The sequence below is a fragment of the Phalacrocorax carbo genome, chromosome 6 (assembly GCF_963921805.1).
Source record: "Phalacrocorax carbo chromosome 6, bPhaCar2.1, whole genome shotgun sequence".
Taxonomy (NCBI): Eukaryota; Metazoa; Chordata; class Aves; order Suliformes; family Phalacrocoracidae; genus Phalacrocorax; species Phalacrocorax carbo.
The window spans coordinates 33,503,943-33,530,740 of record NC_087518.1 but is presented as its reverse complement, the minus strand read 5'-3'; the positions used below and the strand labels follow the sequence as shown (position 1 = coordinate 33,530,740).

General features: G+C 42.0%; 1 protein-coding gene across 5 annotated transcripts; it reads left to right on the top strand.

Moving 5' to 3' along the window:
- The first annotated feature begins 28 nt into the window (after positions 1 to 28).
- On the top strand, positions 29 to 26,798 carry KLHL20 (kelch like family member 20). Of its 5 annotated transcripts, none has more exons than XM_064454551.1 (13): positions 29 to 147; positions 2,245 to 2,305; positions 9,760 to 10,333; positions 14,614 to 14,772; positions 15,924 to 16,018; positions 17,244 to 17,359; positions 17,740 to 17,923; positions 19,097 to 19,240; positions 19,443 to 19,576; positions 20,194 to 20,402; positions 22,049 to 22,155; positions 24,236 to 24,316; positions 26,723 to 26,798. In XM_064454551.1, the coding sequence occupies exons 2-13, from the start codon at positions 2,283 to 2,285 to the stop codon at positions 26,781 to 26,783; spliced, it is 1,887 nt and encodes a 628-aa protein (XP_064310621.1). In that variant the 5' UTR covers positions 29 to 147; positions 2,245 to 2,282; the 3' UTR covers positions 26,784 to 26,798. The 5 variants fall into 5 exon arrangements, with proteins under 5 accessions (XP_064310621.1, XP_064310624.1, XP_064310625.1 ...); XM_064454554.1 differs by lacking the exon at positions 26,723 to 26,798 and adding an exon at positions 24,401 to 26,177 and having other exon boundaries at positions 30 to 147; XM_064454553.1 differs by lacking the exon at positions 29 to 147 and adding an exon at positions 168 to 649.

Below are 26,798 nucleotides of genomic sequence, written 5' to 3'. Positions count from 1 at the left end.
GCTGTTGGTGGGGGCGTGGCGCGGGGCAGGCCCGCTTCCTGCCGCTGTGGAGGGGCCCGGGGGGTGAGCTCGGCACTGCTGAGCTCGGCTCGGCTCGGCTCGGCTCCTGCGGGATCGCGGCTCGGCGCCGACTCCGCGCCCAGCTGAGTGAGCCCCTGCGCCATCGCGGAGGGGGGGACCGGGCGGCGGCTTCTGGGGCTGCGGCCGCTCGCCCGTTACCCCGCCGGTGCGGCCTCGTCTGGGGCGCGCGGCCGTGCCCTGCCCTGCCCTGCCCTGCCCTACCCTGCTCGGGCGGCCGCCGGGGCGCGGTTCTCAGGGCGGCAGTGGGCCTCCGCTACTGCGGCCGGCGGAGGTGGTGGGGGCGGCGGCGGCCTGGGGGAGCGCGCGCGGCTGCTCGGTTCGGTATCCTCCCGCCGGCCGGGGTCCGCGGCCCTGCCCGCCGTTGGCTGTCGGTTGGCGCCGTGCCCTGAGGTCTTCGGGGGATGGAGGCGGGCGTGGAGCGGTGGCCGTCCCGGAGGAGGAGCAGCCGCACGGCTCTGAGAACCTGCGGGTGTTCGAGGGCCGGGACCACGTTTTTCTGGGAAAAGCGTCCTTTGCACCCAGTTGCTGCCCCGCGGAGAACGCGAAATCGAGGACCCTGGGCGAAAATGTTTGTTTTTGGGGTTTTCTTCCCCATGACTTTTAACGTGGGTTTTAAGGGGATTAAATCTGATGCAATCGGGGATTTAAGAATAGCGCTGTCCATGCTTCTTCGCACAGGCGAAGCGATCTGAGCTGCTTTTGCGTGTGTTTTTGCACACGGGCGGTTGTGGAGACGCTACTTTGCGGGGGGCACCTGGCACTGCCCGCGGCTGCGTGCGGTGAGGCGCGCTTTTCCAGGCAGCCCCTCGCCAGTGGCGAGAGGAGCAGTGGCAGAGCCTAAGTCTGACCTGGGAGTGCCTGGGCAGGCATAGTTTGGGTTGGAATTGGTATGCGATGCCCTAACTGGGAGGAACTAGCTTACTTTATTTGCAGGAAGGTATGAACCTGAGTAACTTGCAGCTGTGGAAGCCAGCAAGCCTGAGCTGATTCTTCATTAACTGGCAAACTGGTCTGTTTGTGTGATAAAGTACCTGGGGAATGTTGCACATAAAATAAGGTGCTTGTTCATGTAGCCAAATAAAGATATAAATATTTTTCAGTTTAAATTAAATTGTGCTAAAAAAACTTTGATATTGTTGGACACAGCGCTCCAATCCGACAATCGCAGTCTTCCAAAAATTATTTTTTCCTTCCTAAATTTAAGTTTTTCGATTTTAAATGCCACTTTATTTTAAGTTATTCAGTCTCATTCTGTCATTGCTTTTCCTGTACTTTCACTGGTTTCTCATTTGTCACTTCATTTCTGGATGGGATCAAGTCTGTGAATATCAGTAAGGGAGCAGACCACTCGTCTGTTCTTTTAATACATGACAAAAAGTTAGACTTACTGCTTTAAATAATGATTGAATTACATTTGTTCCAAACTGAATAGTCATTAAAAAATTGGGATGAGTGACGCCCTTGTAAAAAGGGCTAATCTACATTGGAATTAGGAGTTGGTGGTTGAATATGGAAGGCCTGTGCAGTTTGCAGCTGTTGCTCTCAGAAGATGAGTATTTGGAGTAGAAGTGTACTGAGTGTCAGGCAGCATCGTTAATCTTTGCAGATGTAGTACCATTATTAGCATCCCTTTTACCTCTGGGGTACGTAATTGTCTTCAATTTCCAGACACAAGTTTTATATCAAATTCTGACTCTGCAGTGTAGCTGTTGAGCAGCGCTGTGCTGTTTATTAGGTGCCAGCCTGCCTTAAGTCTGTGGTAAATGTATGAGGGAGAGGGACCTTGTGTCTCTGAGCAAGGAGTGAGCAAGTGCACTGTTGCTTGAGATATTTTTTTCCTTTGGCAGAATAATTCTAAGGATTCAGAAAGACAGACAGTTTACTGGCTTTATGATGTGTGTGTTCCATTTGCCTGAAGAATCATTATGTAGCTGTGGTGAAATTACTTTTAATGCTGATTATATTTTCTTCTACTTTATTCTCTGCAATCCGGACATTGTTAATATAGGCTGTGAATTTTGTAGCTGGATAAAAGCTTGAAGGCATATTAGTGCCTGGATATGGTCAGTTCTGTTGTCCTAGAGCCAGGCTGAAGAGAGGAAAGAAGGTTCTCTTGCTTCTGAATATCACCCTTTTTTTTTTTTTTTTTCTTTTTTGGATCAGGTCTTGAAGCATAGGCTGAAGGTTTCTCTTCGCAGTGCATGGACGGAAAGCCAATGCGCAGGTAAGATATGAAAAACAGTTGTCCTTCTCTTATCCAAATACGATAAATGGTGAGTTCATTTCATAAGTGCCTAGACCATATAATGTTTGTTGGTTTTTTTTTTTTAAAGGCTTGGCTAGGAGAATTAGAATATAAAACATTCACCTTTAGTTCTTCCTTAAATTTATTTAGTTTTCAGTATTTATAAGACCAGATGAATATACAGTTAGGAAGACTACAGAAGACAAGTTATCATAATTCTCCATCCCCCTTCCCTACTTCTCCCATTTACTATCATATTTAAAACCCAGTATTTAATTAGTTAGGTATTCAAATAATGTGAGATAAACTGCCTGGGAATAAATCTAAACTTGATTTCTAAGGGGCGTTATTTTTCCCTTAACTAAAGGAGTTTAGTCCCTTTGGTGGAGTGGGGTCTTGGGTGAAAAGGAGATTTCCTCTTCTAATTACAGATGCCAGCTGTCTCGGCTCTAATGAGCTGAAGATGCAGTTGAAGTTTAATTCAGGGGAGTTCTTGCTGTGGTTATGTCAGAAACATTATCTGTTATATAGAGAAAAAGTTGTCACAGTAAATCAGCCCAATGACAGGCAAACAGGATTGTCTGCTAGTTCTAGTTATTTTTCACTGTCTGATGGCAATCCCATGGCAAAACTTAACAACAGATATATTTCTGTATGTGATACAGGCTATGTGGAAACAAAGTTTCCTGAAGTTCTGCACCTCTAAATGAAGTAAAGACAAAAGTAAATTGCTGAATCTGGCTGTACTCTTTAGGATGTTGAAAGTAGGGAAACTTTTACCTGAATGTTTACAGAATTATCTGTAGTAAGAGAAGGCAAGGAGTTTTAACCATAAGTGAATATAAATAAATAGCTTTTCTAGCTACAGCATCTGCAGAAACCATTAGCCTGGGTTCTCTGTTGCAGAAGGAGGTAAGGAAAAAATTAGTCATTTAAACCGTTGAAGAATGACACTATGTTGTTTAATTAAATGAACCCCTCAAGCGCAACAAAAAAAAAGACTGTGCCACTGCTTCAGTTAAGCTAATGAGTAAACCTTGGGAAATGATATGGGCATCACTGGGGCTATGCATTGTTCAATGTTTTTGCCAAGGCAGGTAATCTGGTTTACGCAACGAGGAGCAGTATGTGACTTCTACAGTGAGTTCCTTTTTCTCCAAGACAGATAAAGATTCCATCTTGCTCTTCAGCAATGGAGGCTGTTTAAATCTTTAACCAGCATAAAACCAGAACTCTTCAGGTTCTTATATTGTATTCCGTTTATCAAAATGTTTTTGCAGAATGACATAAAATTGGTGACTAGCTTGGCTTGTGTTCTTGTCTTCTCTCTACTTATTTTTTGTGTTCCTAATGGAAAAATTGAGGTTCTAAATTTATTTTTAGTCTGCTGTTTTCTGCATGTCACACTGAGGCAGAGAACTAAAGTGCTGAAGTTAGTATGTCTTTTGTGGGTTTGTGGCCTTGGACTTGCTATCATGGAAGTACTGTCTGCTGCTCAGACTGGGTAGTTTTACTGGTGGGCAACAGCACTGGGCTGAAGAAGTAAAGGTTTTCTGTTCTGGTGCTGACCCTGACACTTGAGGGGTTTTTTTTTATGATTTAATTTTTTATTTGGATAATGGATGCAGACCAGATCTCTCAGTTCCTTTTGTTTTCCCTATCTCTCTGGCAAGTCAGGGTGGAACATGGATAACATATTTGACATGTTTACATGGCTTTACTTCTGAACTAACCTTTTGGCTGATCTCTGTGCCTAGATATATTGCTGCAATCTAGCCTGATGAGCACGGCTCTATTGTGAGCTGTAGACTTCAGTTCTTGAATATGCTTCCATGTTTTAAGGGCCTCTGTATGGATTGTTAAAATTCCTGTTTGTTACTTTGCTGGATATCTTAACAGGAAACTTTTATCATTTTTGTGCTAGGATTTTAGGCTCACAGATCTTCCTATGAAGTCCAGCTAAGCAGATGGCAGAGAACTTCCTTTTATCCTTTTACTCAGGGCTCTGCAGTCATTTAATACCACATGCAAGAGCCCTGTAGATATTGCAAGAAGAGGGGAGTGAGACTTGGTCAGTACTGTATTAGTAAACATGGTGAGTTGGTGTCAAATGTATACAGCATTCAGAGGATAGGAAGTTAAATTTGAACAGAAAAGGCATTGCAGCTATTCCTGTCAAGATTACAGTAGAGAAAATGCATTGATTTTCAAACAGGATTTATCTTGCATTAGAAATGAAGTGATAATAGGGCAGGCTATTTTTTCTTGCTGTCAGATAGCAGCAAGGGAACATTGTTTTCCTGAAGGTAGAAGCAAGGCAGAGGGGACCTCTCCAGTGAAGGGCATAGTCCCACAGTACCTGAGCAGGGAGGGCAGAGAGATCTGATGACCAGGGTCATCCAAGAGTCCAGTGCTCATCAGGCAAGTCTGTAGTGATGAGGAAGGGTTGAGGTCAAGCCAGGAAGCCAGTGCAGCAGGTGAGTATCAGTGGGGTATATGGTCAGGTATAGGTGTGCCTTTACTATAGCTCAGGCCAGGCACGAGGGCTTGAGCAAGTCCAGGCAAAGTGGGGAGGTCCTCCCAGATCTTTCCTGGCAGCCCAATCCCAGGTTACAGCAGTGCTGTAGCAGAGCTGGCTGGAGGACAGGCAGCTGGAGCCTGCTGAGGGTGAGAGGCTGCAGATCCCAATGGGGAACTCGGGGCCCTTGCATGCTCTCAGGAAGTTAACCAATTGCTTGGACATAGCTCTTGCAAAAGATGAACCGCAAAAGGCTTAGGAAGGTTTTGGAAGACTCCAGTAATGACCTCATGTTTCTGCTTATGGACGTCTTCATTCTTGGTGAAACTGACTTGTCTGGGTTTGGTCAGTGAAGATGAAACTGAACAATGTAAATAGGGACATATACACCAGATCTGTTCTCCTTTTGAGTAATGTAAAATAATATTGCAATCAGGTTTCTCGACTTGTTTTTGTAACTCAACCTCATTGAGCAAGTATACCTAAACCTTGCTGTCTATGTAAGAAAAGGAGTCAGTGGCATTTTTACTAATGATTAGACTTCTAGCTAACTAATTCCTAGAGTATTGATGGCCACAATTAAACATTTCCGTTTACTTAGTCAGCAGTGTTTTGGTGGTTGCTTCTGTTGCTGAAGGTATCACCTTTGGCTGGGCCAAATCAAAGATCTTTGTTTTAGCAGTTCTGTAGCGGGTATAGGAAATATTTTCATTGTGCGTGCATGAAATTCAAAGCGAGGTGTTGACAGAAATCACTACCGGTTTGGTTTGTTTTCTTTATTTGTTACTAAAATCCAGTGCTACTGAAATCCCCTAGAGCAATGTATGATTTTGGATTTCAGTCGACGTTTTCAGCCTGAGACTTGTTCTGTTTCACAGGCCTTAGGTCACCCTATTGTTTTCTGCTGAACTGTGTTAAAGCTTGCTCATAATCCCAGGCTAAACCATACGTTATCCTAAACAAAAATGCAGGCTAGTGTGAATTGAGTTAAGGAGTTCTGTGACAGTATCAGAGAGTGTTTTTCATAGATACGTATTGTTAGATTTTTTTTTTGAACTTTGGAAGAAGCTGCTATGAGCTCTAAGGATGGATGTCTCATAGATGCCTGTGTTAATGAATAAAGTTTTGGGAACTGGTGTAGCTGAATAAAATGGAGGCAGAGCAGCCTATTTATTTGGCTGACTTACTGTTGCAGACTGCCTGTGTTCCATTTGTACTTCTCAGCAGTGTGCTACAAAAACTGATCCTTTGTCAGCCCTTTCTTAATCCCATTGTATTTGCTGATTTCCCCAGCCCTGCATTTTGATGGAAGCTAATCCTAGAATATCTGCATAGCTGAGTGTGATTCTTTTATCCTTGCATACATATTTCCTCTCCAATCTTCAACCCTTCTTAATCACCCCGAGTATTCAGGAGCAGCTCTTAGCTTTGGGCGGGGGGGGGGGGAAGCAGCTAGCCTGCCACGTGAGAATCAAGTGCTGCCTTCTGTCTTTCACACCTCTAAGCTACTGACTCATCATTTCATTCCCTATGCATATATATGCATAATGCACACATAATGCAGTTAAATTATTATCCTCATGGAGACACATGCCATCAGACGGTGTCCTTTTAATTCACACTTCTGTGCCTGTGTATAGCAGCAACCCACAGTGCTTAACATCAAGCATCTGTTTTGATCCAGTATGGAAATTCCCGAGCCCATTGATCACTAGCTCCTGTATTACCCAGAGGTAAGTTATGGATGAATCAGGAGTGCTAATTTGATTATTACTCTTTTTCCATCCATTCAATTTTCTTTAATCATTAACCAGCACTTTCTCTCCTGGGGGAAGGAGGCTGGATACAATGCAGGCACTCAGATAAACACTGACGGGAACAATGCAGGAATGCCTTCAGTTCTTACCAACCAGACTCCTTTTCAGTTAGTTAATTTAAAGATGTGTTCAGCAGAGTCTAACTTGGGCAGAAAAATCCTGTTCTGTCTTGGCTAGGAAGAACTAGGACTACTGCCTAAATCTGGCCAACTAATCATGTGACATATGCTGGTCCACGCCATTGCTCTGTGTCAGCAAAGAGTCTTGGGTGGTGTGATTGACAAGGTACACTGTATTCCTTGTGGTGGCATAGCCTTAATCTAATCATATTGTAGTTAGAACGTGTGCCAGTCCAAAAAGGTCTTTGAGATCTGCTCTAGGCCTGTTTTTAGTGGGAGTCATCCTTGAGGAAAGCCTACAGGCATAACAAAGGGGTTCTGCTTTCCAAAAGGAGGTCCTGGTCCTAGATGTAGGCCATCTCTTGTGATCTGTCATTCTGTGAAATGGTTTTTTATTTGAAGAATGCTTGTTCTGTGCTTAGATGTGTTGACTGACCACCTGGTCAAGATAAACTGTCCAATATTATTACAGTAGGATATGTCTTAATAGGGTTCTTGGTTTTCCTTTTTTTTTTTTTTTCCCAGGGATTGATTTGATAGAGCTTGAAGTCCCTTAATGCACAATAAAATCCCTTTGGCTTGCTTAGCAAGAGCTAGACTCTGCAGGGTTTTTTTGTCACCACCTTTCTCCATCTCTTGGTAGAGGGATTAAATTACTTACCCTCTGGCCTTATCTGCTAAGGACTATGAAAGGAAGCCAGTTAGGTAAATTAATCTTTAGCCAAGGTTTCTTGGGGTTTTTGTATGGCTACCATTAAACTTAGTTTGCATATGCTGCTGTGAGCAGACCTTAGCTGCTTTGTTTGTGAGGAGCTTGGCAGAGCTTTGAAAATGGTTGTCAAATCCCACAAGGTGAATTTGGGTTGTGAGGGACAAGAGTGGGTGGAGGAGAGCGAGAGGCAGTGTAACAGCAGAAGGATTTGTCAGAGGTGTCAGAAAAAGAGAACAGTGATGGATATAAAAAAGATGGAGTAGGGATAAAAAAAAACTAAGGCATTTAATGTGCAGAGACTGAACAGGAGTAAGCAGCAAAACCCAGAGGGGAGACCCAGCTGGATCTGTGTAACTAAGATATGAGGAACAGGTAATGGTCTGAAACATCTGAATATGATGATCAAGGAGAGGGTGTGGGGGGAATGGGAAAACAGTCTAAGATGCAAGTGAATAATTCGAACTGCTGTAAAGAGACTGGTTTCCCTGTGGTTAGAAAGTGCATTTGACATAATAATGAGAGGAAAAGGTGCGAGTTATTTTTTTAATTCTTTCCTTCAAGCATGCTGCAAAATATATTCAGCTATGGCAAAGTGAAGTTAAATTTCTTTTTAACTCTCACTATGAACAAAGTGAGATAGTGACAGCTCACAAATGCCAGTGTACCAGAGAAGCTGGTAATGGATAAGATGTATTGTATCTTTCAGTATATCTCCAACAGCCAGTGCACCCACTGCGTAATTCATAACAATCAGTATTCTGATATTTTGGTCAGCATGCTTTAATTGGTGTAAGTGATGGCTTTCCTTTGAAGTGGAAAGGGGCAATAGTTTCCTATATTTTCTTTATGTTTATAGTAGTTGGTATGTCACTGGTGCTGATGCATCTTTTTAATAATTGCTCATATGATACATGGCAGAAATGCAAACATGCTCCAAACGTGCAAAATGGTGTCTCAGTTACATGCGTGGTGTGTTTAGTGCACAATGATCTGCTTATTTAGTCTGTTGAAAATAGAATTGGGTTTAATTCTTGTTTAGCACTGATTTCAGTCATAACATGATAGTGAAGCCTGGGTGTAGGCAGACACCTCTGCAAAGTAAGGTACGAGATGTGTCATCTTGGTTCAATCCTGTGGAGCTGCAGAAGGGCTCGGGGCATTACTGAATTGCCATTCTCTCAAGTTAGTAGCATACATGGTGCAAAGCGTGATTTGTCAGTATTGTCATGCTGCTGCGCAGGGGGCTGTTGCACTTAAGCCATGGCAGAGCTGACATCTGCTCAGGGATGTGAGGGATAAAGGAAAGGTACCTGAACTTTCGTAAAGAAGGATGTCAGATAGCTAGAACGCTGCACGCAGACCTGGGAAGATACTATGTTTTTCCTACTCCGTGCCAGAAACTTGGTTTATATATTCTCAAGTGGTTCCTCTCTCTAAAGTTACAATCTTGACTTTACTTTTTCCTTTTTTGGTAGGCCAATAGTTGTGGATGCTTTGATTGTTTCGGTATTTTCCTGTTTGGTCTGATAATCCCAATTGCCCTCTGCAGTTCTTAGTCTGCCGTTCCTTTGAAAGATTAAGCTTCTTTTGAAACATATCAGGGAAGGTAGATTGAGTCAGAAGCCTCCATAATTCAAAAATAACTGAAGAGGTGATGATTAAATGGATATTCTGTCAACCTGAAAGATACTTGTGGTAGGCTGCAGGCCATTTTAAGTTACTGAAATCCGTGTGGCAGTTTAATGTGTTCAGATACCACAGTGATGAGCGACCCTATCAAAATAAAGGTAGAAGAGCAGAGAAATTTGGTTAAATCATGCAGCTGGAATTCTTTACAGTGGAAATCTGTCTCCAGCTCTGTAAAAGTAAACTGAGGTGACAATGGGCTGGTCAGCTAATCTTCTCTGCTTTGAGTCACTCTCTGTGAAATGGGACTAATATTCCTCTACCATGCAAGGCTATTATGAAGTTCAGTTAATAAATATGTATGCATAGTTGGGTATTGCAGTGGTGTGTCATAGAAAGCGTATAAAAATAAGTATAAATATAAGCCTGTTGTAAGTTGGCATTTGTTTACTTCTGGGTACGCTTTGGTTTGAGATGGATTCCTCTCTTACGTGATCACGTGCTTGTTTCCACATTCCAGCATGGAGCTATGGGCACTGATGGATTTGTGCTCGTAGTTGGTGCGAGCCCTAGAGCTTTGGCTGACAGCTGGTGATAGATTAGTTGATGATGGTCCTGTCTTGTGGCTTCCTGTGCTGTAGGTGTACCAGTACTCGACCAGGAGAGACCGGAATGGACGTGACTAGCCGTTGCACACTCGGAGATCCTAACAAACTGCCAGAAGGGGTGCCGCAGCCTGCTCGCATGCCCTACATCTCTGACAAGCACCCTCGACAAACTTTGGAAGTCATCAATCTTCTCCGAAAGCACCGGGAGTTGTGCGATGTGGTGCTAGTAGTTGGTGCGAAGAAGATCTATGCCCACAGGGTGATTCTGTCAGCCTGCAGTCCTTACTTCCGAGCCATGTTCACTGGGGAGCTGGCAGAGAGTCGGCAGACGGAAGTAGTGATCAGAGATATCGATGAAAGGGCCATGGAACTGCTGATTGACTTTGCATACACCTCTCAGATCACTGTGGAAGAGGGAAATGTCCAGACCTTGTTGCCAGCTGCTTGCCTTCTCCAGCTGGCTGAGATCCAGGAGGCCTGCTGCGAGTTCCTTAAGAGGCAGTTGGACCCTTCCAATTGCCTGGGCATCCGAGCTTTTGCTGACACTCACTCATGCCGTGAACTGCTGAGGATTGCTGACAAGTTCACACAGCATAACTTCCAGGAGGTAAGAAGCTTGTGTGCTGGAATCATGGTGTAAAATGTGTGAATGTGTTCTGTGAGAGCTTTGGGCAGCTCTCGTTTTCTGCTTCTTTCCGAGTCCTGCCTTTACATCTGCTGTGTGCCCTAATAGCAATAGGTACCAGCTGTTAGTTGGGGAAGAAAGAGGGAAGAGGTACTTGCAGGACTGTGCTGCACTGGTGGCTTGTATATGATCCACAGCATTTCTTCTCCGAGTTGTGTGGCAGGTGCTTTGTGGAAGGCAAGATCGCTGGCGTGGTTGAAGTTTGGTATTATATCTGACATGGCTGCATGATGGTGTGACATTCCACTCCCCTTTCAAAAATGTTCTGGATTCTACAGAATTGCAGGGGAGATAGGTGTTTAAGGACAATACATCAACAGATGTAAGAAACAAACAAAAATTGCAGTTGAATTTAGGGATTTGAAATGTGGGTGTATGGGGGAGCATACAGCTGCCTCAGTGGAGTCTTCAGCTCCCTTGCTGTAGCAGAACTAGGGTTTTGCATCTATTATTCAGCAGTAGTTGTTTGAAAGTAATTCAGATGTGTAATTTTGTAGCTGACCTTTATAAACCCAAGTCTCTTTTCCTTTGTGAATTCTGCCTAGATGATTTTTGGGAAAAAAAAATTGCCAGTAACTGGTTCAGGGAAGGATCAGTATAACAGTTAAGGATTCTGTGAGCAATACTCTGAGAAAAGTGGGTCTTTATTTAACTGTTACACCAAGATGCAGAAAGGAGCTCAACACTTTTCAGTGGTGTCTTGCCTGAGCCCTGGTTGGAAGGGCAATAATTTGCATACGTTTTGGAAGCAGCTACTTTCCAGGAGTGTGCTCAGCATGAAGGTCTGTTCCCCTGCTAGAGAGATTCATCTCTTGCCTTTTCCAGAAATTGCACTCTTCCATCCCTTGGAACACGTAGCCTGTGACAGAGACATCTCCTGTTTCCACCTATTTCACAGGTAGATCCTTTCCAAAGGGAGTAACTCCAGTATTGACTGCTGATGCTAATTTAGTTTCCCAGAGAAGTGGCAGTATATAAGTGCTGTGATTGGTTGCAGCTTGCTGACTTTTTTTTCCCCTCCAGAAAATAGATTGGAATTGTCTTAATTTCAGTCAGGTATACTTAAGAAAATTATGAGCAGAAGTAAACACAATTGAACTTGACTTTGTCTGTTGGGAACACTGAAGACAATAGTTGGTATTTAACTGTAGACATGTGACATCAGTTTATTCTAGAAGTTGCAGTTAAATACGTCTTTCCTAACCATGAAGACCAGAAAATAGAATTTGCTGTTTAAGATGAGAGCTTGTGTTTTGTAGAACTTCCCAAAAGCCCTGCATTTTAGCTGGCCATTTCATGTGCTCTGTCCTTGCTCTGTGTTTCTTTTCTTCTGTGTTCTTTCTGGGAGCAGGATGGCAACCAGGTGGTAGTTTATTTTCAGTACGTGGTCGTTTTAATGGTTAGATCTGTGCTCTTCTTGTTACTACATGAGATGGGCATGCTTACAAGCCTCTGAACTTTTTAACAGCATCACAAGTGTTAAAAATGTTTTAGCATTCATACATACAGCTGGCTAAGAGCTGCCTGCTATGGGGTTCTGTTCTTTTGCAGTCCCTCAAAGACAGCTTCCTGTCTTCCTTATCCCTGTTAAAGCACACACAGGCAAAAGTTTTGGACTTGAGAAAACATTCTGCTCCTCAAAGGTGATGCAAATTATAATTGATTTAACTGAATCATGGCCTCTGGAAAATAATTGCTTAGATTAGAGCACTCTGTCTTTGGCCCGGTATCCCTTTCGGTGCCCTGGGAGTTTTGCAGCTCTTCATCCTTAATGATCACTCCTTTCACTTCTACTGTTTCTCTGCATACAATCTTAATGGTGCTGCTTGTTGGGATTGTATTCTGTTCTGCCATTATTTTCCACATGGAGAGTGAATTGGTAATCCCTGATGGAAGCCAGTGACTTTGCTATTTTAATAATCCTCTACTGTAGAGGTTGAGAACTGATAAAGAATATGCCCTCCTCTGCAGAGGCTGTATGGTCATTGTCCCTCCAAGCTGGAAAAAAGCAATGTGAGATGCGAATTTCCTGAATGGCAATGTAAAATATTGAGCACTAGGCACCAGGCCAACCCATGCAGTTACTTTGAATGCAGACTAAATTGCTTCACGTCCTCTGCTGTGCTAACCTCTAGTTCTATTAATTTTTATGTGTATTGCTGCATTACATCATTAACTTCTTGGTAAAATGTTTTTCCAAGTTTTCCATTCCCCTCAATTTAATTTTTTGCCTAAAACCTCTAGTGAATCTTGTGCATGTAATGCGAAATGGTTCTATTAAAAACTCCGCTGTACAAGAACAGCCTTCGTATTTTTTTGTTTGGTCTCTGACATCTGTGTGAAGGGAAAAAAATATACTTAAGGATGAACAACTTGTTCTTCAGATCAACAGACAAAAATTGCACTCCATATTGTATACTCTGACACTTATTCTGTCTGTTTGTAAATGTGGGAATGTACATGAATACTGTAGAGGAAATGAAGCCTATCCAATTCTTGTTTAGTAAGCAAGTCAGACTATTAATATTAATCAGATAATTATTAGTGTCCTGATAATTAAGCCAAAATAAGCCAAAGCATTTTAAATAAGTATTTGTTTTACTGTGTAAACTAACAAGTTCCATAGTACTGATACCTTGGTTTGCCATCGGTGCAGCTGAGGGTAGGTAGAAGGGAGAGTTTGGAAGACCATCCTTAATTTAAAATTTCCAGAGCCTGTTTTCAGAGTCTGATGCTGAACTTAGAAACTGTCAGGGTACAGTTTAGTCATAAGCTGGTCTATGTAGAAGAGAGGGAGACTATGGGAAAAATGCTGATAAAGATCTTTAATGACCAGCCCAGGTCTTACTGTAAGGCTGAAGAGATGTGTGGACTAACCTTGCTGTGGCTCTTACTGCCCCTGAAAGCCCATGGGATCCTAGACCAAAGTCTGATCTCTGTGTCTGTTGTGAGACTTTTAACTATATTTTCTGTTGTCAGAACTTGGCAATCTTTGTATATTCATTCAGTGCTCTTAAGTTCTTTAGGTAATTAAAAGGACTGCACAGCTGACTGCTGTTGAGATGATTGTGTCAAAGAATGCATTTTCCTTTCATTTATGCTGCAAATCATAAAATAAGTCCTGGAATTCTAATGTGGTCACAAATGATAGGGACAAGCTGATATTCAGTTATTTTCCATCACGGAACCTCTCAGATTACAGGCCACAGACTGGGAGTGCTTGTAGGGAAGCCAAGCTGGCAGTTATCAATCAAATAATTTCTGCAGTTCTCTTTATTTAGATTCTTGTATCTTTCCCATCTAACTGGTATCAGTGCAGAAGATGTGGTTGTGCATGAGCTCTCTAACCTCTCAAGGCAGTCACAGGTTGATGCAGTGTGCTCTGTGGCATGTGCGAGCAGTCCTCCAGTGGCAGCTAGTGTCTCTTGAGAAACTCAGTCGCTATCTTGGGTACTGAAGGAATTAACATGTTTGCAGATTGTCACTGTTTTGAATTTCACAAGAGATCAGTCCTCAGGGCCTTAGGAGGCTCTGATTCCCTCTTAAGTGCTTCTGGACTTCTGCAAACTCTATGTATTTATCTAGAACAAATGAAAGAGGTAGGATCAAAGGTAGTCCATCACCCTCTCCTGAAATATTTTCTGTTCTGCTACAAACTGGCATTCAGGAAGACTTTCTACATTGTCTACGATGCCTCTGGTAACTTGTTTGAGACTTATTTTTGTGCTCTCTTTTGAATTTCTTGTGAATAGAGCCTCTCTATTCCAATACCACTTTTTAGTCACATATGTATCACCTATGCAACATATTTATTTCTGCTTTGTGTATTAGACTGATTTTAAAGAAAGGCTTTTTTTTCCTAAATTTTGAAACCTGATCAGTGTGTTCTGTGGCTTAACCTTTTACAAGTGTCATACAAAAAACACCTTTGTGTAAAATTCCTTCACTTGCGTCCCCATCTAAACTTGTCTATGTTGTATTGCTAGGAATTGCATTCTGCTCTGTGCAGCAAAACCTTCGCATGCGTTGATGTCAAAACAGTGATGGGTATTTGGCCCTTCACTAGATCAGTCCATTAGACTGTAATTCAAGTGGACTGTATTCACTTTAGAGTTGCACTGAAGTGCTGGAGTGGTGAATGGCTATGGTGCTTTGGGCACTGTCCTTACTTTTTTTTTTTCCCCCCCTTTCCATTTAACCAGGTAATGGAGAGTGAGGAGTTCATGCTGCTCCCTGCCAATCAGCTCATAGACATTATATCCAGTGATGAGTTAAATGTTCGCAGTGAAGAGCAGGTGTTCAATGCAGTGATGGCCTGGGTGAAATACAGCATTCAGGAGAGACGACCCCAGCTGCCACAGGTAATCTGGAGCGTAGTAACATTCGATACCATTCTATCTAGGGGAAGAGTAACGAGGGCTGATAGTGGTTGTGCCACGGCAGTGTCACAGTTCTGAATGCATCCAAAGCCACAATAATTCTCTCTGACTTCCACCTGTGTTAGGTGGCTTGCACTTTCTCTTGATCTAGGCTGGAAAGTGCAGTGTCTAGAGCCTTCAATAGGGGCTTTGTTGAATATCCAGGTAGAACTTGACAGACTAGATCATTCCAGTAGTCTGTCCAGACAAACCTGCCTGCATTGCTTCAAGTGTTCCATAAAAAATACAGTGGATAAGAAAAAACTTGTCTTCATTTACAGTGTATCTTTAAGCTCTGCTGTTTTGATTTATGCCTCAGCCCTCATGATCTTATACTGGAGCTTGTCAGAATGGTTCTGTTGAAATATGACGTTTCATTTAAGCCAAGCCATTTCACAGAGAAGAACCCATTCTGACAAAGCTGTCAGCCAGAAAGCCTCTGAAGTCTCAGGCTTTCTGATCAAAAGACGTGAGAGTCTGCCTGCCTCAGTGTTTCTGCTTTGGAAGTAGATATTAAATGCAACTTTATTTAGTGGAAAGCTTTTGAAAATTGTTTTAAATAAACAAACCAAACCAGAAAAACGTGCTGTTCTCCAGTTAGCTCTTAATGCTCTTATAACTGTGTGCCTTTTTAGGCCCCTCTGTCTATACCTGCACGCACCTCTAAATTCTAAGCTGTTTTGAAAGGCATGTTATTAGTTACTGTTCACTTACCACACAATACAAGTCACGTTTAAGAGCTAAATGGTTGATAAAACTTCTAACTAAACTAGTATTTCAAGCAGACATATTGACATCTGTGATTTTGTAAAGGTTTTCAACTGTGACCTTGTTTTCATCTGTGATAAATCCAGTGGATTGTCCCCTCTCAAATACTGATATTTTTTTTCTGGGTATCTGAATTGATATATTGAAAAGGTGAAGGTGCTGTAAGACGAGCTGCATTTAAATAAAATGCCAGGATTTGGATGTGTGTATGCGAGAGGAATTATTAACTCTATCAAAACTTGTTAGCCAATGTTGTTTTCTATTCGGCTTCTTGCATCTCTGCAGGTATATGTGGTTTACTGTACATGTTCTGTTTTGTGCTTTAGGTCCTGCAACATGTCCGTCTACCGCTGCTGAGTCCCAAGTTTCTTGTGGGTACAGTGGGCTCTGATCCACTTATTAAAAGCGATGAGGAATGCCGGTAAATCTCCTCACTGATTTACAGAACTGGATTTTCTTGTATTTGGGTGCCTTATTTCCATCCGTTCTCTAAAACTGTGCTGATTTGTTGGTGGCAAATGGGCAATACCTCACATTTCCACTTTTGCAACTGGGAAGAGAAGAGATGCAGGAAAGTGTGCTTTCTATTTGTATGGTAGTCAACAGTGTGCCCTAGAAGTGCTTTTGTTCTTTCAAGTTTTAAGTGAAATAGCAAACTTTGAGTGCACAGTTCGACTGTTGGTAAAACATCCTTCAGTGTATTGTTTTCCATTTCATCTGTTCTTTTTTCTGTAGTCATGGCCTTTCATTACAGCTTACCACTTGCATGGCATTCATGATCTCATTATGACTTAAAGTAGTTTCTCAATGTAAAAAATCTGTACTGTGATAACTGAATTGGACTCTGGGATTAGAGTCTGCTGTTTCCCACAATGCTAGTGCAGGGAAACCATTATTTCCTTGTCTTTTGGTATTAGTCTCCCCTTTCTAGTTCTATGGACTTCTTTATCATTTATAAAGCACACAATTTTTCTTGTTGTACTTAATGTAAAAAAGTTCAGGGAATAGGCTAAACTGTTTTCTTCCTGAATAAGCATTCATAGTGCGGGAATTCCCCATTTGTAGAGGGAAGGAGGACTTTTTTTTTCTTTTTTGTTTTGTTCAAGGGTTTGGAATATTAGGATTAGTCCAGGTGGCAAGTCATGAATGGATGGACAGTGTGAGCTGGCCACAGCTGATGGAAAAAATATTCATCAGAAGGGTACTATCTCCATCTATTGGTCGTGTGTGTGTATTATATATTTGTGTGCTTTTCAACTCCTGATTTGTTCCTAGATAAAACAACTAGCTGTGAAGTTCTAGCTTGAGGCAGCCTGGATTTTTCTTTTCTGCATAGTAAGCTTGACAAATTTTGTCACAGTTTTTTGTCAGTCTTTATATAGCAAGCTATATCTATTATTAACTCTGGCCAAATATTGATACTGGTCTACTGCTGTCACTGTGCAAATGACTTGTAAACAATTGATGAGTATTTAGGTGACAGTGTATGTTTTTACTAGAGCTATTCATGCACTTACATGATCTGTGAATACCTGAAGTGCATGACTAGAGTGCTGACTCCTCTTGCCATCAGTTTTGATTCATACCTTCTCCTGAGACTGGTATCAGGTGAACTTTGGGAATTAATATTTTCTTGTCTTGCACAGGGATCTAGTGGATGAAGCTAAAAACTATCTGCTGTTGCCGCAAGAGCGGCCACTGATGCAAGGACCAAGAACTAGACCACGCAAACCCATACGCTGTGGAGAAGTGCTCTTTGCAGGTATGTATAGCTCCTGCTGGCTTAGGTCAGGAGATTCAAGTCTGTGTTTTCTGGTGACAGTGCTTCTGTACGACTAGTCTTTACAACATATTTCTGAAGTGACTTGTGCATTAATATTTGGAGATCTGAATTAACTTACACTTTCTTACTTGTGTGATTTCTTTCGTGTTATGAACGCTACAGTACTTCCAAACTGACACTAATCCTCTTGAAAATCACACTCTGTCTTCTAATTATAATCCTCAGAGTGAGTAACTCAGAGATGGGGCTACTGGGTTAAGGCTGACAAAGCCCAAAGGGATTATTTGTACCAGGCGTGCACGCAATACTTGAGCTCAGTGTGTTGTTATAACACTGTTTCTTGTGTTTGGTCCCTACAGTGGGGGGCTGGTGTAGTGGGGATGCAATTTCCAGTGTTGAGCGCTATGACCCTCAAACCAATGAGTGGCGGATGGTGGCTTCCATGAGCAAAAGACGCTGTGGCGTTGGAGTCAGTGTTCTGGATGATCTCCTCTATGCTGTGGGAGGCCATGATGGTTCCTCTTATCTTAACAGCGTAGAAAGGTAGGTCTCCATAAGGCCAATGTGCAAAATACTAACTCTGAATGTTTAAACCTGGGTGCAGCCCCTTAAAAATGAGTTAATTTTGCTGTTTTCTTGTTCTGCTGAAAACATGAAATTTATATTACATGTTATCTACATTTCCTCCTCCCTTGCATACCCCTTCAATATTGTGTTGGTTTACTGCTGAACTAGGCCTTTATGCACAGCATTGTCATGTTATCCCCAGCTTAATGAGACAAGACATAGCCTTTGGTATAAGGAAGGCATATGTAAGAGATGGGTCTGGGTATAATTGGTGGGAGGAGTGGTGATCCTGGTTAACCTTCTTTGCAATTGCTGGTTTGTTTCTAGTATCATTGAGGAAGGTGAAGTTATGTTAAGCATTTCTTGTTGTGGGAAAGATCCTGGAGTTTTATTGTGGAGTGGTAGTTAGAGAAATAAGGAACCCTGGCACTTAAGCAGAAGAAGGAAAATAGGTCAGTATTAGACCTGTGAAAGACATAAATCAAACAAGCTTTGCCAAGCTTCCTGTTTCTGGGAGCTGCATATGGCAAATTCCTGTGCCTAAAAGCCACGTGACCCAAGCATTCCTAGTACTCTAAATCTTGGCCCTGTAAAAAATCCAATGAGCTATACAAGTACCTCCTTTCTCCTCAAGCCTCCTCTTCTTCCCATGTGTATCCTTGCATACTTGCAGCTTCTCAAATCACAACCCTAGCCTTAGGTTTCCCATGTCCTGCACTTTTCTGCTATGCACCGTATTTCCTTGTCTCTGGATTCCCAAGTCCACCTGGTTCCTTTCATCTCGAAGTGCAGGTCCCAGTATTAGCTGAGTTGAGACCTGCAGAGAACACAAAGCAGAGTAACTCTGGCTGCTGCTTTTTGCATAGATGCAAATTATTGCATGTCAGCCAGTCCCTGGTAACCTGCCGTCTTATGAACCTGAATCTTTCATCTGCAGTTTGAATCATCTCAAGCTGCAGTTTGAATATTCCTGGAATAACATGTGTTGCATGCATTATATCATGTCAGGGGTTTTATTCAACTTACAAAAGCTGTATTGCAGTTTAAGCTCAGGATAGGTAAGTTTCACTGCCTTAGTAGTTCCCAAGCACGGGCACGTCTGAAGCATACCTAGACAAGCAATTTGTGCTGTTTGGTGTGTTTTTCTAGGTATGATCCAAAGACCAATCAGTGGAGCAGTGATGTGGCCCCCACCAGCACCTGCAGGACCAGTGTTGGAGTGGCAGTTCTTGGGGGTTACCTCTATGCTGTGGGTGGCCAGGATGGTGTCTCTTGTCTCAACATTGTGGAAAGGTACTTTTAAATAATAAAAAAGTGGGGCATAGAGAGAAGAGGGTCTCTTAAAAGGTGCAGTTGATGCAAATGAGCTGGAAAGAAGGTAAGTACTGTACAAATCTTATTGGGATTTTAATTTTGAGAGAATAACGTCAGTCCTCCTGCCCCTTTGTGAAGATGTCAACGCTTCACTAAGCTTTGGTGTTTGTTCTTTTGCCAGATATGATCCCAAAGAAAACAAATGGACTCGAGTGGCTTCCATGAGCACCAGACGCCTGGGAGTTGCAGTGGCTGTGCTAGGGGGCTTCCTCTATGCTGTGGGAGGTTCTGATGGGACTTCTCCTCTCAATACTGGTACGCCTTTTGCTGCCCTCATTGCAGTCAGCACTTGTTTAGTTTGTCCTTAGTGTCCCCAGGTGGCTGTTGAATAAATTTGTCATTGGTTTGCTGTGTTTTCTCTTCTTTAAATGTGATTTTTACCATGCAGTAATTAACCATCTAGGCTTGTGAGCCCCTATTACCTGGTCGTGTGTGGTTTTTTTTCTTTTTTCCTTTTTTCTTTCTCAATGCTGCAATTGGCAGTGTGTCCTGAATAAAATACTTTAATCATTTGCATAACAGCTGCAAGCACATCTTTTTTTCCTGCAGTAGCCCTTTTCTGCTATAGGAAGGAAGGTGCCAAAGGTAAAACTACTGCAAGATGGTAATGCAGGTCAGTTTGTAGCATTGCCAGCTCTCTCTTGAGGAGAGATGCTGAATGTCATTGATTTTGTAGGATTGGAGAGAGAATAGCAAGCCTTCTATAGAAGAAAAGCATTAGAATGAGGTAACAAACTAGTTCATCGAACTTCTGGTGTGTGAAAGTTGCAGTGCCTTTACAGATTAAGCAATACTTTAGATGCACGTTCAAAAATGCTAACCCCCGCTGCTTGCCAGCCCTGTTGTCCAAAGGTGTGTCATTTCTTCTGCAGTGGAACGCTACAATCCCCAGGAGAACCGCTGGCATACAATTGCACCCATGGGGACGAGGAGGAAGCATCTGGGATGTGCTGTATACCAAGACATGATATATGCTGTGGGAGGCAGAGATGATACGACAGAGCTTAGTAGTGCTGAGCGATACAACCCTCGGACCAACCAGTGGTCTCCTGTTGTGGCCATGACATCCCGCCGAAGTGGAGTGAGTTTGGCTTGGTTTACTTGCTTACACTATACCTAATCATGTGGTAAGAGCACAGGGTGGTGTCATCTTAGGAGGTTTCCCTCTTGCTTCCTGTGTACCTTCACATCTCTTCTGTGAGGGGAAAGGTTTGCAAAAAGTCAAAGCTGTTTAGCAAGACTAGAGAATGAAGGGGTAGTCATGTCATGCTGTATACAGCTGTTCAGTATGCCTGAGGATGGGCAAATGGAGTCATTTGAGGGTCTTTTTTTTAATAGTTTTGGTCCCTTATATGGAGTCAACTACTTAGGCCTGAAACAGAGGAGTTCTTTAGTTTTTTACTTGGTAAAGTAGCCATACTTGGCATGAGATACTATTAGAGAGCAGTATCAAAGTTAATACCTGGGTCTCATCCTGCAATGCGCTTGGCATGAATTAGGAGGTGAACGTACCTGCTTCCCCAGAAAAGAGAGCTGGGAAGCATGTGTTTAGGTACAACCTTCCAGCAAAGCCGTATCATTGCCTTGGGATGTATGGGAAAAGGGTTTCTGGGCTTTCACTCAGAATGTTGCCTCTCTTCTGTGAGTATGGGGAGTCACAGCATGTTCTCATCAACTGCTAATCTTCTGTAGACATGTGAAGAAAAGATTAACATAGTATATTAAGTAGTCATTGTGTTAGGGCAAATGTTACAAATGTTTATCATTGGGTACTGGATTATATAGTAAAGAATGGATTAATTCTGTCGGTATGTTAGTATTTCAGCGTCTGGTGAGGCAAGTATGAATCATAATTTGAGCAACTACTGGTTTTGGAGAAAGAATACGTATGTATTTCCGTCCTCAAAGTGTATAGTATGCTGTCCCAACACTCTCCTTTTTTTTAGTTACTGATCAGCCGTTGATTTTTTCATGAGCTGCTTCTGTATTTGCATCTGTATCTGCAGCCCTCCTGAGTTTTCTAACTTCCTCAAAGCCAAACCAAGGACGATTTTACATTGTGTTCTTGTCATCTTTTTTCTGTTATGCCACGAGATTTTTTTTTTTTCACTGGAAGTGATCTTATACCACAGAACTGTGTGAGATTTCAGAGACTGTGTGCTTCAGCAGAAAGACAAAATAGAAAGGCTGGAGGCCAGGGTGCTTACAGATGGTCCAAGCTTGAGCCCAAGAGAATTGGAGCAGGGGCTTACATATGGTTCTCCTAGTTTAAGCAAGTGTTCTGGGCTGTAGGCTGGTAGGTATTCTGGTGCATGCATGTCACATTTGGTGAAGAATTTCAGTTCAGGACATAATAAGTTTTGCCTGATGAAGGCTTAGATTCTCATGTATCTATTATCTTGCAAGCAATTCTAGTTCTTGTAGCTGGTAATAAGGGGAACCTTCTGCTTTTTTCTTTAAGAGATTCTCTATTTTGAGATATATATTTAACTTTTCATGTCTCATTATTTTTTAGGCTATTTTATTTGTCTGTCATTTCCCACCCCCCCCAACTCCCTCCCCCAAAAAACCAAACAACAAACCACCCTCTACTGCAGACTGCATTTATCACCAAAAATGGTTATTAAATCCTTTTATTAGCATTTTCATTTTAATCCTTATTTTCAGGACATGTCTTTTCAGGGCATCCCAGCTAACTAGCTACTATCTGTGATGGTTGTTTTGCAGGTTGGCCTCGCAGTGGTGAATGGACAGCTGATGGCAGTGGGGGGTTTTGATGGCACAACGTACTTGAAAACCATTGAGGTGTTTGATCCAGATGCTAACACATGGAGGTAACTGTTAAATTTGTGAAACAATCAAATAGTGATCTCCAGCTGTAGCGGCTGCCACCCAGCTGGAGCTGTCCCAGCTAAATTAGAGAAGTGATGTACACAAAGCGAAGAACTTGGGTGCAGTAGCCGGCATAATGTTCTCACACAAGCCAGCAAGCCATGATGTAAGTGTAAGAAAGATAATCACGTTTTGAAAAATACCTCAATATGCCATTTACCTACAGCATCCCCATATCTATGACTATGGGAGTAGTAGGCAGTTGAGAAACATTTTCTTGCCGATGCTGCTTGAATTCCAGCCGTTGACTCCATTTTAAGTAAAATGGGAGTGAGTTTTCCATAGGTTTTCGCATCTGAGTATCCCAACAGATTTAACCAACATTAATGAATAACGTCTCATTGAATCTCTTGCAGGTAGGAAAATGGTGTACAGGTAGGTTATTGAGACCCAGAGAAGATTCATGATTTAGCAGGCTTGTTGGGTAGTAAGAAAAAGGTCACACCAAAACCCAGTTTGATTTTTTTTTTTTTTAAGTGCTGCTTTGAACATAACAAAAATGGATGACCTTGAGAGAGATATACCCCTCCTGTTTATTTTGGGCTAAGTCTCTTCTGTTTTCCCAATAAAACCAAGCTTGCCCTTAGCAGGAGGAGCTCACAGTCATGGTGTAGAATTTGGCCTACTCACTTCTAGCTTTCAAGCTGGGGCTCTGATTTCCAGATCCTTTTGGAGGAGCTGAAACAGAACATTTTGAGCATATGATGTTCTTCCCCTTTAAATCTGCAAGACAGCAATTACAAGAATTTAATCTGATTTACAGGCTGAGAGAAATAATATGAAATTGCCAATCAAAAAATGTGTACTGAGCGGAAAGGCTGTTTTTCCTATTTCTTTTCTAGTCGTAACTAGACTTGAATGCAATTGCCTGTATATTTACTCCTGAATCTAATTAGTATAAAATTTCAAGCTCCTGTCTGTATTCTTGCTGCTTTAGTATTCTGGCAGGGTGGGGTATAGAGAGAAATTAATGTCCTTATTCCTTCCAGTCTAGTAATATTAGTAGATTATCCCTTTCCTGCTGAGATAAGCTGTAATAAGAAGCAGTGGAGGAACTTCCCCTTGTTTGTTGACTTACGGACAATGCCTTTTGAACTGCTGAGAAAACCATTTGGGTAGAGAGTAATACAGACTTCATATTCCATAGCTGAGTGGTTTCAGCTACTTTCAGTGACAGTTACCAATAATATGATGTCTGGAATTAGGAGCTGCTGCCTGGGCTAGCTTCACAGAAGTTTAGGAGGTTGTTCAAGGTACTAGCTTGTGGGTCTTTTCTCCCACTAGAATTCAACAGAGCTGTTCAACATCTGTGGTCCTCTTTGGTTTGTTGTACTTCTCGCCCTATGAAGGATATTTTTATTTGTGCAGCCTGACTGAGAACTGCTTCCGATGCAGTTTGGGTTTAACAAATTGCATTAGTAGTTGTTTGAGGAACTTGCTTCTCCTGTTTCTAGCAGCAGACTTCAGTGGCACAGAGGGGAATATGCAGCTGAACTGAGTAGGATGCTGGAGTCTACAGGGATCAGATTTCCATATGAAATGCAGGCACCATTTCAGTAACATATTTTGGAGAAACAGATGGTGCTTGGGATGTGTTACATCTTGGTTGGATCGGCTGAATTTTAGGGTATTAGAAATATAAAATAAATTGGTTGAATTGTAAGCAGCAATCCTATTCTTGGTCGCATTACCCAAAATGTAGCCCAAGCTCAGCTACAGCCTGCAAAGTTCTTTTCTATCTTGCACATTACCAGACAGGGAGAAAGAGTGTAATTACTTGAGTAACAGAAAACTGTGGTGTCAAAACGAGAAGCAGTTTCTCTTTTGAGAGAGGCATAAGCAAATGCAGCTGTTTACCTTGAAGTATATAAAATGACTGCTACCCAACTTACTTGTCATGGTCTGCTTTAACCAGAGGTTAACAATAGTGTAATTATGCTTACAGGGGCTGGTTCAGTCTTTCCCATGGTAGCTCCATGAAGGAGCTGAACCAGTGTGACCACTGAAACCTTGTCTTTGCAGGTTGTATGGTGGGATGAACTATCGGCGGCTAGGAGGAGGAGTAGGTGTTATCAAAATGACACACTGTGAATCCCATATATGGTAAGCATCAAGAGGGAGGGAGACCCCTTGGTTCTCATTCCTAGAAAAACTGAAGAGACTTGTTGACACTGGACCTCTTTGCAGCTCTAGTATGAACAGTCTAGATCCAATGTAACTCTTTGCCGGTGACTCTTTCTATGGAATTATAAAAACGACTTCTGTGAGAGTGTGCCGAATGGGAGACCACATTGTCAGACTCCAGGGAACCACTGGACAAAAGTAGAAGTGTTGCTTATGTCCATATTTTTTCTAAATAGTCTACATTTTTGAATAAACCAAACTGTAAATGTTGTTGTACCGTAAACAATGCTGATGCAGAGACCACGTGCTGTACTGGGAGTCTGGCAAGGAGGAGGGTTTTCAGCTTTCCCTCCTGCGGTGAGCAGTGGATGTGGCAGCTGTGTGGTGGGCGAAAGAGGAAAGTGATACAGAAAACATTGCTTTTGCCTTATTTACAGAGAGCTTCAAAAAAAAAAAGTACTTGACCTGCAAGGTGCCACCTTTGCACAGAAGCGTTTCTGTGCACAGAGTATATTTATTTTTTCATTTAACTTGTATCATGTATTTCCTTTGTATCGCTCACAGCGATAATTCCAGCTTTTTATATACATATATATGTGTGCATATATATATGTATTTTATATATATGTATATGTGCGTGTGTGATTTCAGTTTTGACAAGCTGGCAGTTAGGGCAGGGCTATGTCCTGCCAGCTATTGTGGTTCCAACCCTTGTGGTATGTTTTAGGGTCTCTTAGAGTAGAGGAGAGCTATAAGGATGGGTGCCCTGAGTATCTTTTTAGTCTTGCTGGAGGCAGGAAGTAGAACTGGAACTCTCATCTATCAACCTGAACCAATGAAGTGCCCAAAAAGGGTGAGAGTGAAGAGTGAAAAGGATTTCAAATGATGCCTTTTTACTGTACAGCGTATGGTACAAAAGTTCAGCTTTTGTCTCTCCCCTCCCCTGTATGTGAACCCAGAAAAAACTAGTTGTTGCTTACCTATAAAAACCTTTTTCTCACGTTGCCAGCTAGATGTCAGTTTTTGTCTGAAGCTGGGATGCAGGTGTCATCTGTTAGTTATCACTAGCCTAGATCAACCCTTCTCAGGTTCTGGCTAGAATGGCAGACCTGCAGTCAGCTCCTGCTTTTGTAAAAGGCTTAGATCAGCATCATCTTAGCTGCCCTCCTCCTTGTCTGTCTTTAGAATTCCTGTTGTAAAACACTGACCAAAATGGGACGGTACCCCCCCTTTTAAGTGGGTTGGTTTTTTTTGTGCACTTTGCCTGTGTGTGTTTAGAGCAGGGAAAGGTATGAGGCTCATTAAAGAGTTTGGAGGGGAGGGACTATTTGCTGGCACTGAGAGTAACTGTCATGTTTCAGTGACTGCAGAGGCACCCAGGGGTGGGGGGAGAGGAAGGAGGAACTCTACACTCAAAAGGTTCTGATATGTTTGTACTGTAATTTCTATCCAGTATGAAAGAATGACCTTTTGCACCTGATACAACTTTGGACCTTACTAAATCTGATTTTAAGAGTGAGGACTGTAAATTCTTGAGATGAAAAAGGCAGTGCTGATGTTTTAAGTTCTTCATAGTTTGATTCATGTAACTCAGCATTTTAATGTGCTTGAATATAGTAAAAATTCCACTACAGTAATAAATGGGTCATTAAAACTTTTTTAAAAGCCCCCTTTCTCCTAAAGGTCGGTATTCTTGTGTTTACATATGAAGATCATTTGCACCTTTACAAGGAAAACAAGTATTCTGTAAACAAATGTTTACATGTATCATTTATGCTTTTTTCTAGCATGAGTAACTTGTATAAATAGTGCTATCTTAATAAATTTCTTCTATGTTGTTCTTTGTTTGTTCCTTTGGGTGAAAGCAGTAGACTGAACTTCTTTGTATAGTTTGTGTGGACATATATAGTAGGTTGGTTTTTTTTCCAGATACCACTCCAAGTAAAACTGGCTTCAAATTCACCTGTTTGGTGTTACCCTCTGACATAAGCCCATCATTCAGAACCAGATTTTTCTGGAAGAAAGTATCTGCACTATCTGGTTCTAGCTCTGTTCATTTAACTATAGTAATCAATGAAGGCTACACCCCAAGCTGCAGATAAGCATGTAAAAAGAAAAAGTAGTGCTTCATTCTAGCAATGCCTTCCTGCTAGGCTGTAGTAGATACCACACACGCAGAGCAAAACATCACTCCTAAAAGCTCTAAATACTCATTAGAGTTTCATGTGCTATTAGTCTAAGTTCTTAAGGCAAGAAAGAGGTTAAAAGAGGCTAAATGGAATTTAGTTTTTTAAAGATTATTTATACAAACTTATTGGAAAGAGTTGAGCATTAGATTTCAAATAAGCCATGGGTGTAACAGTCCTGTTTTCAAATCAAATACAGGTGCCATTTATATCAGATCTCCTACTCCTGCTTTATCCTGTGTTCCTCTGAATTGAGATAGCAAACTTTGTCTAAG